Below are 12,460 nucleotides of genomic sequence, written 5' to 3'. Positions count from 1 at the left end.
GAGATTCATGCTATTATCGTTTAATGTTTCCACAAATTGATCAATTAGTGACACATCCCCTTCCCAGACTATCAACACGTCATCGATAAATCTAGTATAGAATTTTATGTTGTCCTTAAAGTTATTAAGGTCACCAAAAATCTTGAACAATTCAAAGTAACTAAGGTATATGTTAGCATATGAGGGGGCGAATTTCGCCCCCATAGCTGTACCCCTATGCTGTAAGTACATTTTGCCTTCAAAAACAAAATAATTATGGGTTAATAGATAGCCAACAACATCAACCAAATAGCTAATGAAAATGATATCAAAGTTTGTATAAAACTTTAGTGTTTCTTCCAAGGCTAGTAAGCCTTGTCTGTGTGGAATACAGGAATACAATGAAACCACGTCTATGGTGAGAAAAAGACATGAATCATTTAATTTTAGGCCTTCTAATTTTCTAAGTAAATGTTTTGTGTCGCGTAAATAGCCTGGCATGTTTGTTACAATGGGCTGCAGAAATTCATCTACCCATGCCCCTAATTTTTCACCTAGTGTACCAATTGTGGAAATGATGGGTCTGCCTGGTGGCTTAGAGGGATTCTTATGAATTTTTGGTAAGTGTTTAAAGGTAGAGATAACAGGAAATTTTACTAGCAATGCCTCTGCAGTTTTTTCATTTAGAATGCCTAATCTGGTCCCCTCCTCTAGAATAGTCTCTAATTCTTTGACAAATTTTATGGTGGGATTGAACGTGAGTAGTTTGTAGGTGTCATTATCATTTAATTGATTTAGGGCCTCTATTTCATAGGAGATCCTATCTTGGACTACTATTGACCCACCCTTATCTGAATTGGTAATGACCAAATTTTTGTTTAATTTTAAATCTTGTAGAGCCCTCCACTCTGTTCCTGATAGATTGTTAGCCCTTCTTGTTTTTTGATGTTTCTCTCTTTCACAGTCATAGAGTTTAGTCAGTTCCTGTTCAACAATTGTATGGAACAATTCTATATTATCACCTCTAGACTGTGAAGGGTAGAAATATTTGTTAGTATATCTGATGTTACTTTTAACTTAGTATTATGTAACCTTATATGTAACTAGTAGGGCATACAGAACCTTACAGTTAATATATGCAGGAAGCCAATATATAAATATATGTATAACAAGACACATAAAAACTTTGTTATTTTGTTATATTTGCATTAAATAGGACAAAATAATAATAATAATAAATATAAAAAATAAAATGCAACTAATAACATTCTGCATCTAGGTTGCTGAATTTCTTTCTCATGGTATATAAATATTCATCTTTTTATATAATAAGTTTACCCTATAATTGAATTATGCCAACTTTTCTCTTTATCTAACATCTAGAATAGTACAACATTGTTTTTATTCTTTATTTTTTGTTATTTCTATTACCTATGTTCTTAAATAGAGTATAAATATAAGCCATTTAGTCCGGTAATAATGTGGCCCTTCTGACACTAAAAATAAATTGATATTCACCTACCCATAACACATCACATGTTGCTGTGATAAATAAAAATGTGTTAAGGTGCCGAAGGGGTTAAATTGCTTTTACCGGTATAAATGGCAGTACAGGGAATCAGCTGCTATCCCTGATGAAGTGCTTTTTGTAGCAGGAAACGCGTCGGAGAGCAGCCTCTCCTGTGTGCTTGGGTGAACTACTATGATGTGTGCTAAATATTTTTAAATTGTAACCAATAAATTGTTATTTTTTTAATTATCCATCTTTTGTGCAGCTTGCAATCCTTTCCATCAAAGTGGCTATGTTGTTAATAAATGTAGGTAAGTGTCGGCGATGTTAGGGCCGGCAGATTAGGGGTTAATAATATTTAAATAGTGTTTGCAATGCGGGAGTGCGACGGTTTAGGGGTTAATATATTTATTATAGTGGCGGCGATGTCTGGTTCGGCAGATTAGGGGTTAAAATTTTTATTTTAGTGTTTACGATGTGGGGGGGCCTCGGTTTAGGGGTTAATATGTAGTTTATGGGTGTTAGTGTACTTTTTAGCACTTTAGTTAAGAGTTTTATGCTACGGCGTTGTAGACTCTTAACTACTGACTTTAAAATGCGGTACCAGGCTTGACAGGAGAGGCTCTACCACTCACTTTTTTTGCAGACTCGTAATAACGGCGCTATGCAAGTCCCATTGAAAAAAGAGGATACGCAATTGACGTAAGTGGATTTGCAGTATTTCCGAGTCTGGCTAAAAAAGTGAGTGGTACACCTGTACCTGCAGGACTCGTAATACCAGCGGGCTTTAAAAAGCAGCGTTGGGACCGGCCAACGCTGCTTTTTGACCCTACCACACAACTCGTAATCTAGCCGTAGGTTTTTTATTTTGGGTTGGGTTTTCCTAAATGGGTATTAGAATAGGAATCATTTTTATTATTTTTGATAATTCGTTTGTTATTTTGTGTAATGTTTTTTTTCCGTTTAGGGGTGGGTTTTTATTTTTAGATTAGGGCTTGGGCAGCAAAAGAGCTAAATGCCCTTTTAAGAGCAATGCCTATACAAATGCCCTTTTCAGGGCAATGGGTAGATTTGGTTTTACTTTATTTTTACTTTGTGGGTTGGGGGGTGGGGGTTTGTATACTGTTAGGGGGTGTTTGTTTTGTTTTGTAGCAAAAGTGCTGTTAACTTTAGGGCAATGCCCTACAAAAGGCCCTTTTAAGGGCACACAAAAAGGCCCTTGGTAGTTTATTTTAGATTAGGCTTTTTTGGGTGGGTGAGTTTTTTATTTTTTTTAAAAGGGCATTAGAATAAAAAATGTTTTTATTATTTTGGATAATTTAGTTGTTATTTTTTGTAATGGTAGTTTTTTTTATTTTTTGTAAATGTTAGTGTTTTTTATTTTTTTTGTAATGGTAGTTTTTAGTGTAAGGCAGCTTAGGTTTTTATTTCACAGATAAGTTTGTATTTATTTTAACTAGGTATTTAGTAAATAGTTAATAACTATTTACTAACTAGTCTACCTAGTTAAAATAAATACAAACTTACCTGTGAAATAAAAATAAAACCTAAGCTAGCTACAATATAACTATTAGTTATATTGTAGCTAGCTTAGGTTTTATTTCACAGGTATGCATTTAGTGTTAAATAGGTATTATTTAGTTAATAATTGTAACTTTAATTTACCTCTATTTTAATTATGTTAAAGTTAGGGGATTAGGGTTACGTTAGGGTTAGGTTGTTGTGATGTGGGGGGCTGGCGGTTTAGGGGTTAATAGATTTATTTAGTGGTAGTGATGTGGGAGGCCAGAGGTTTTGGGGTTAATAGCTTTATTTAGTTGCGACGATGTCGGGGGAGCAGCAGAATAGGGGTTAATAGATTTATTATAGTGTGGGCAATGTTGTGGTGCAGGGGAATAGGGGTTAATAACTTTAGTATAGTGGCGGTGATATCGGGAGCGGCAGATTAGGGGTTAATAACATTATGTAGGTGGCGGCGATGTCTGGAGCAGCAGAATAGGGGTGTTTAGACGTGGGGTTTATGTTAGGGTGTTAGGTTTAAACATTACTTTTTTTCCCCATAGACATCAATGAGGCTGCGTTACGGAGCTTTTCATTCCGCGATCTCTGGTGTTAGGTTTTTTCTGACTTTTAAAAGATAATCCCTTTATTAACCATCCCCCAGTTTTGCATAACCAACAAAGTTATAATAATATACTTTTAACTTCTGTGATTATCTTGTATCTAAGCCTCTGCAAACTGCCCCTTTTTTCAGTTCTTTTGACAGACTTGCAGTCTGGCCAATCAGTGCCTGCTCCCAGATAACTTCACGTGCACAGTGTTATCTATATGAAATACGTGAACTAACACCCTCTAGTGGTGAAAAACTGTTAAAATGCAATCTGAAAAGAGGTGGGCTTCAAGGTCTAATAAATTAGCATATGAACATCCTAGGTTAAGCTTTCAACTAAGAATACCAAGAGCACAAAGCAAAATTGGTGATAAAATTAAATTGGAAAATTGTTTAAAATTACATGCTCTATCTGAATCATGAAAGCTTATTTTGGCCTAGACTGTCCCTTTAATTTCCCTATAGCGGGCATAACTCGTAATCAAGTTGTAAGTGAATTTTGAAAGATAAAAGACAGAGCCTGGACATATCAAACAGATGAAAGCTCCCCTCCAAGTAATGAAGGTCTTTGGAATGGAGAATCTAACAGTGCAGGATTGGCCCGCTGGGATACCGGGACTTTTCCTGGCAGGCTGATGTGCCGCTATCACTGTATGGACACATCCTTTATCAGGGAGGTCACAAAACAAGCCTTGTATGCATGCGTAGTGCAGTGGAGGCTCCTCCATATGAGCACAGCCACACCTGAACACCCTGGGAAAAAACAGAAAAAAAGAAAGACTTTTTTTTGGCTGAAAAAATATAATTTCTCCAATAGCCCCCTATTGGAAAATTATATTTATTTAGCCAAAAAAGGATCCAGTCTACTGTCCAGTTTAATAAAAAAAAATCCTTTTATATACCTCTATACCTCTCTACCGCACGTGCGGTGGAGAGGTATAGCCTGCCATAGCCCTTTGCACATTTTTTTCTATGTGCCTGCTGCTCCGCCCATAACAGAGCCTATGCCTTTGCTAATCGCACAATTTTCAGTGTGCGAATTGGGCCATTTCTATGGGCGGGCAGCAGGGGGAGCACTTGCCTGCAGCAGGGCTTAAGTTTTTTTTTTGTTCCATTGAATACCGGAAGAGACTGCTCCAAGAAAGAGAATGAGAAGACACAAAGAGACCTAATGACACACCACAAAATACAGTAACCACACGGAGTAGGGGCCAACTGAATATATAATTATATTTTCACTAATATACATAATAATATACATAACAAATGTAGTATAAACATTTTCCATTTTAGAAATCTTCACGTGTGTAATTCTTGAATTTTATGCACCACCGCCACCTGCTGGCTGCAAGTAATATAGCAAGCAATATAATATTATGATTGTGTGTGTGTACTATATATATATATATATATATATATATAGGAATTGTGAAGGCTGATATTTTACCACATAGGTATTTAATACATTTTTGGTGTGATACATTTTGTTTTATATATATATATATATATATATATATATATATATATATATATATATATATATATATATATAAATAAAATATACAGTGTGTGTGTGTGTATGTATGTATGTGTATATATATCTCAGATCTTAATAAAAAGGAAAAACAAATCTTAAGTCTAAAAATATAACACAAAGTCTACATGCAGCAAAACTTTCATGCCACATAGTGCTATATTGTACTGTGCTAGTCTCTCCTTCACTGCCACAAATATAAAATGTAGCAAAATGTGCATTTATAGAATCTTGTGAGTATCTTATAGTGCTTGAGGATCATTTTAGATAATCTCATCTGAGCAGATAGCTTTAGAGAATCGAGCCATAAAAAAAAATATATATATATTGTTTATTATATTCATTTATTTTTTACTACAACATGTATTTAGGGCTAGATTATAAGTGGAGCGCTAATTTATCCCGTTTGCAGGCGCGCAATAAAAAAACAGCCATTACAAGTGGCTGGTTATTACTACTGCAAACTCGCAGTAGCAATTAGCCACTATAAAATTGCGGCTAAGTTGTAATACCAGCACACATTTGCGTGCGCTGGTATTTCTCAGTGGAGTGCAAATATCGCTTTTCCGAAAGCGATATTTTGTGCTCCACTTGTAGTCTAGCCCTTAGTGTTTAATGTCCCTTTAATAGATGTTACAGTCAGGAATGTGATAGAAGGAAGAAACATGGCCTGTTTAGACTTTGGCCTTGTTTCCAACCTGCCAGAAGCCCCATATAAAAACAGTTTATAACCTTTATTTATAACATAACTAATATTAAGTAAAGTTGATAAGTAGATACTACTGGAACTTGGTAGAGACAGATAACGCAGGGGCTGGGTAGAGAAGTACTGTGGCAGAGACAGGTACTGCGATAGGTTGGCAGAGGCAGGAATCTCAGGACACAGTACACAGGTAACACCAGAGCTAGACAAGCTTATATCTTTTGAGCACTACAGGCAGAAATCTCACTGATCTATACAGGTAACAGCAGAGCTAGATTTGCTTACATCTTTAGAACTGTGCAGGCAGAAATCTCTCTGATCTATACAGATAACAGCAAACTAGATTTACACTGAGGCAGTCTGAAACTCTGGAAAGCAATACACGATAACTTACAGCAGGCTGAAGCAAGTCAAACAGGCCAGAGTCAAAACCATAAAGGACAACAGGAACAAAATCACGATCCACAGAAGCTTAGTCAAGGTCAGGTAATAGGTTGGTAACAATCAGGCAGTGGTGGTACAAGGTACAATCCAAGCACCAGAATCCAAAACAATCCCAGATTAGCAATAGGGAAATCAGAACACCAGATACAAACAGTTACAGAGCCAGCAGCAAGAAGACAAAACCACAATGCCAGAACACTGAGTAAAAGGAGATGAAGCCTTTTAAAGGGGACTAATTGCCTAACAAAGTGCACCTGAGGGAACAGGTGTGTACAGGACAGTCGGTGAATCAAGAGGCTAAACATTAGTTAGATTTTTAAACAGCCAAAGTCCAAAATGTCTTGCAGCTAGAACTTTAGTCTGTGAACCAGGTGACCCAAGTGACCCAGGTTAATTCCCAATCATAACAGGACAAGCTCACCTTTTACCAGACTGCAGGGCATAGTCCTGACAATCATATATATCTATATTTCTTTCCTAAGACATGGAGAGTGCACAACGTCATTCCAATTACTAGTGGGATATTCACTCCTGGCCAGCAGGAGGAGGCAAAGAGCACCCCAGCAAAGTTGTTAAGTGTAACTTCCCTTACCCATAACCTCCAGTCATTCTCTTTGCCTCTGTCAATGGAGGATGTAAAGTTCGGTGTCTGAAGATTTTATTCCTTTTTTGGGTACTTTTCCCTGCAAGCATTTGGGTTTAGCTGTGTCCACGTCAATCTCTTGAGTAAGAGTAGTGGTGGCTTTTAAGCAGTTAGAAAGTGGTGAGGTGGTCCTTGCTTTGTTTTCTAACATTTTTGCTGCCCTAGTTATAGAAAGCCAGAGTTGGTTACTCTGTTCTTTCTTTTTCTACAGGTCTCTGTAAGGAGTATGTGTCCTTTCACGCCTTGTAAGCTGTCTTCCTGTCTGACAGCTGGATTTACAGGTAAGTGCTTTTGCCTTCTAGGTCTTGGAGACTTGCACTTGAGAAGATTTTTTCTGCAGTATTTCTTTGGGACATGTTTAATCCTTTATACAGGATTTACTTAGGCAGTGTGCAGGCACTTATCTTACTGTATGTCTGGCGTCTAAGGGGTTAATCTTCCCTTACTGTTTATGGGACATTTACTCTGTGGCTGATAACATATACTTTTAAGTTCTGGTGTTGGGACTTATGTTATTCTTTATTTTTTATTTGGGGATTTGCAGGTGTTGGGCTCAACATTTACATCTCCGGTCTTACACAGCAGTTTTCTAAGAAATGCATGCTTTTGACTTGCTACGCAGTCTCATTTTATGCAGGTCATGTGACTTCCCGCTCATCCGCTGGAGCTGAGCAGAGCGGCGTCATTACTGTGTCAGCTTCTTCTGTAACGGCTCGCTTGACGATCGGCAGGACAGTTTCATAACAGTCTAAAATTTGGGATACTTTGAAGGTTCAGGTAGGGCACCTCAAACTGTCTGAGGTGTAGAGGCACTTATTTTGTTTCTCTTGTTTTAGGGGATTTATCTGAGCGCATGTATGCTCTGAGGGAATAAACATTTTTTTGTTAAAGTGACAGTGTCATTTTCAAAGTATTTGTCATTCCTTTCATTTTTGGGAATTCTTTCAGCTATGGACATGGAACAGGAGTCTGTTTCTATTGATATATGTTTATTGTGTCTAGAGGTCCAAATTGTTTTGCCTATGCAATTTTGTTCTTCATGTTTGGCTAGAACGCTAGAGTGTAAAGATACATTATTGCCTTCTGAGCATATTGTCCCCCCGGATAATGCTGTTCAAGTTATGCCACACAGCTTTCTCTCAAACATCCCAAGCCTCAATGACATCACATACAGTGCCCTGCGGTTCCTTTCAGCCTCCTGGAGGCGTATATTTGCCTGTAGATTTTGCTGCACAGATATCTTCTGCTGTGCCTGCGGCTTTATCTGCTTTTCCCATGATGGGGAAGCGCAAGAGTAAATCAAAGCATATTTCTGATAATAAGGTGTTTATTTCATCTGCTGCTGCGAAGGTTGACCTCCCCCATGATTCTGATGAGAAGGATACCTCGGTAGCTTCTGAGAGGGAAATCTCAGATTCTGACAGAATAAATCATTTGACTGATTCTGAAGAAGTAAACTTCTTCTCTACAGTCTACTGTTCGGCCATCGGTGGCTCAATGCATGGAGGTAATTGGTCTGATGGTCGCTTTCATGGACATCATTCCCTTTGCTCTATTCCATTTGAGAGCTCTGCAATTATGCATGCTCAGATAATGGAACGAAGACAATTCGGATCTGTCTCAGTGGATAGTTCTGGACCAGTTGACAAAAGACTCTCTCTCATGGTGGATTTCTCAGGATCATCTGTCTCAGGGCACATGCTTCCGGAGATCCTCCTGGGTTATTGTGACCATGGACACCAGCCTGCTAGGCTGAAGAGCAGTCTGGGACTCGTTAAAGACACAGGGCCTATGGACTTGGGAGGAGTCTTCTCTCCCCATAAACATCTTGGAGTTGAGAGCGATCTTCAATGCCTCGATTGCTTGGCCTCAGTTGTCCTTAGCCTGGTTTATCAGATTCCAGTCGGACAACATCATCTCAGTGGCTTACATCAACCACCAGGGAGGAACTCGGAGTTCCTTGGTAATGAAGGAGGTACCTCGGATTATTCAGTGGGCGGAAGCTCACAATTGTCTTCTATCTGCTATCCACATTCCAGGGGTGGACAACTAGGAAGCGGATTTTCTGAGCAAACAGACCTTTCATCCCAGGGAGTGGGCTCTCCATCCGGAGGTGTTCTCCAGGTTAACCCTCAAGTAGAGGGTGCCTGAGTTGGATATGATGGCGTCTTGTCAGAACGCTAAGCTTCCAAGGTACGGTTCAAGGTCAAGAGTTCCTCAGGCCGCCCTGATAGATGCTTTGGTGGTTTATTGGGATTTTGGTCTAGCATACCTGTTTCCTCCATTTGCGCTCCTTCCATGAGTCATTGCTCGTATCAAACAGGAGAGAGCGTCTGTAATTCTAAAAGCTCCTGCATGGTCTTGCAGGATCTGGTTTGCAGACCTAGTGAAGATGTCATCTCTTCCTCCCTGGAGGTTACCTCTGAGGAAGGACCTTCTAACTCAGGGTCCTTTCCTCCATCCAAATCTAGTTTCTCTGAAGCTGACTGCATGGAGCTTGAAGTTTAGTTCTAGCTAAGCGTGGGTTTTCTGAGTCAGTTATTGATACTATGCTTTAGGCTTGCAAGCCTGTTACCCGTAAAATTTACCACAAGGTATGGCGCAAATACCTATGTTGGTGTGAATCGAAGAGCTTCTCTTGGAGTAGGGTCAGGATTCCTAGAATTTTTGTCTTTTCTCCAGGAAGGACTGGAGAAAGGGTTGTCAGTCAGTTCTCTAAAATGTCAGATTTCTGCATTATCTATTCTTTTACATAAGCGCCTGGCGGATGTACCAGATGTTTAATCCTTTTGCCAGGCCCTGGTCAGAATCAGGCTTGTGTTTAAAGCTGTTGCTCCTCCTTTGATCCTTAACCTAGTTCTTAGAGTTTTGCAGCAGGCTTCGTTTAAACCAATGCATTCTGTAGATATTAAGTTATTATCTTGGAAAGTTTTGTTGCTTGTTGCGATTCGCCTTACCTTATTTTTCATGCGAATAAGGCGGTCCTTCTCTTTGTCCTAATCCTTCTATCTAATCTAAGGATTTTCGCCTGTCTTCTGCCCTGTTTGTTTGTTTCTAAGGAAAGCGTAAGGGTCAGAAGGCCACTTCTACTTCTCTTTCCCTTTGGTTGAGAAGTTTGATTTGTTTTGTTTATGAGACTGCTGGACAGCAGCCTCCTGAGAGAATTACAGCTCATTTCACTAGGGCTGTCTCCTTTTATTGAGCTTTCAAAAATAAAGCTTCTGTGGAACATGTTCCTCTCTGCATACTTTTTCCAAATTTTCCAAATTTCATACTTTTGCTAAGGCCTCTTTTGGGAGACAGGTTCTTCAAGCGGTGGTGCCTTCTGTTTAGGTCTGCCTGTCTTGTTCTCCCTCTCTGTTCATTCCGTGTCCTCTAGCTTGGGTATCGGTTCCCACTAGTAATTGGAATGACCTTGTGGACTCTCCATGTTTTAGGAAAGAAAATAAAATTTATGCTTACCTGATAAATTTCTTTCTTTTCGGACATGGACCCCAAAACCCCACCCTTACGATTAGACAGTATTTTTTGCTAAACCTCAGGCACCTCTTTACCTTTATGTTATCTTCTTTTTCCATTTCCCTTCGGCTGAATTACTGGAGGTTATGGGTAAGGGTTAACAGCTTTGCCGTGGTGTTCTTTGCCTCTTCCTGCTGCCCAGTGAATATCCCACTAGTAATTGGAATGACGTTGTGGACTATCCATGTCCGGAAAGAAAGAAATTCATCAGGTAAGCATACATTTTATTTTTTGTTCAGGGATATACGGGAGGGGACTTTGCCTTTAGAGACCCAATGGACAGGGTGTCTGCTTCCCTCCAGTAACAGAACACAAGCTTATTCTACTCCCCTGCATGTGAACATAACACAGTTTAACCCAATTTTAGTACATTTGGTACAATTTTATGTTGCATCCATTATTTCATTTTGGAGTAAATTGTCTAACTATAAAAGTGAAAATAGTTTTCTACAATACTAAAACTGTAGTGAGATTGGAGCTCCTGATGTTGTATAGTTTATTTAGTTTGCATGTTTGACATTGACTGATTGCAAAAATGACCAAATCATGCACAATACAATGTTTAAAATATGAACAGCTATATTCATTGTTCATACATTAGAAGTATATTTAATTGATATTACCATATTCAGTAAATAGTGTCTCAGTAATAAATACATTTTTCATTTTACAGCACCAAGTTTACAGAACCATCGATATTCATCTATGGCACGGATCCACACAATGACCATAGAAGCTCCTATAACTAAGGTAATGCATACTGGAGGTAAATAAATGTGTGCACACATATCTTGCATATAGTAGTAGCACGCATACTTTGCATATAGTAGTAGCGAACATACCTTGCATACAGTAGTAGTGCACATACCTTGCATATAGTAGTAGCACACATACCTTGCAAACAGTAGTAGTGCACATACCTTGCATACAGTAGTAGCGCACATACCTTGCATACGGTAATAAATCACATACCTTGCACATACCTTGCATACAGTAGTAGCACACATACCTTACATACAGTAATAGCACACATACCTTGCATATAATAGTAGCACACATACCTTGCATATAGTAGTAGCACACATACCTTGCATACAGTAGTAGCACACATACCTTGCATACAGTAATAGCACACATAACTTGCATATAATAGTAGCACACATACCTTGCATACAGTAGTAGCACACATACCTTGCATACAGTAATAGCACACTTACCTTGCATACAGTAGTAACGCACATACCTTGCATACAGTAGTAGCACACATACCTTGCATACAGTAGTAACGCACATACCTTGCATACAGTAGTAGCACACATACCTTGCATACAGTAGTAGCACACATACCTTGCATACAGTAGTAGCGCACATACCTTGCATACAGTAGTAGCACACATACCTTGCATATAGTAGTAGCACACATACCTTGCATACAGTAGTAGCACACATACTTTCCATACAGTAATAGCACACATACCTTGCATACAGTAGGAGCACACATACCTTGCATACAGTAGTAGGAGCATATACCTTGCATACAGTAGTAGCGCACATACCTTGCATACAGTAGTAGCGCACATACCTTGCATACAGTAGTAGCACACATACCTTGCATACAGTAGGAGCACACATACCATGCATACAGTAGTAGTGCACATACCTTGCATACAGTAGTAGCACACATACCTTGAATACAGTAGTAGCACACATACCTTGTATACGGTAATAGCACACATACCTTGCATACAGTAGTAGCACACATACCTTGCATACAGTAGTAGCACACATACCTTGCATACAGTAATAGCACACATACCTTGCATACAGTAGTAGCACACATACCTTGCATACAGTAGTAGCGCAATACCTTGCATACAGTAGTAGCGCACATACCTTGCATACAGTAGTAGCGCACATACCTTGCATACAGTAGGAGCACACATACCTTGCATACAGTAGGAGCACACATACCATGCATACAGTAGTAGTGCACATTCCTTGCATACAGTGGTAGCACA

At 39.0% G+C, this 12,460-nt stretch overlaps 1 protein-coding gene across 1 annotated transcript in view; it reads left to right on the top strand.

Annotated features, from left to right (window-relative positions):
• Nucleotides 1–12,460, top strand: part of PDE8B (phosphodiesterase 8B) — a 493,644-nt gene that overhangs the window by 405,041 nt on the left and 76,143 nt on the right. Inside the window, exon 13 of the mRNA XM_053701380.1 lies at nt 11,116–11,192. Coding sequence (XP_053557355.1) covers nt 11,116–11,192 — 77 coding nt within the window. The remainder of the gene's footprint in view (nt 1–11,115; nt 11,193–12,460) is intronic.

Source organism: Bombina bombina, chromosome 2 (assembly GCF_027579735.1).
Source record: "Bombina bombina isolate aBomBom1 chromosome 2, aBomBom1.pri, whole genome shotgun sequence".
Taxonomy (NCBI): Eukaryota; Metazoa; Chordata; class Amphibia; order Anura; family Bombinatoridae; genus Bombina; species Bombina bombina.
This window is presented reverse-complemented; position numbering and strand designations above follow the sequence as displayed.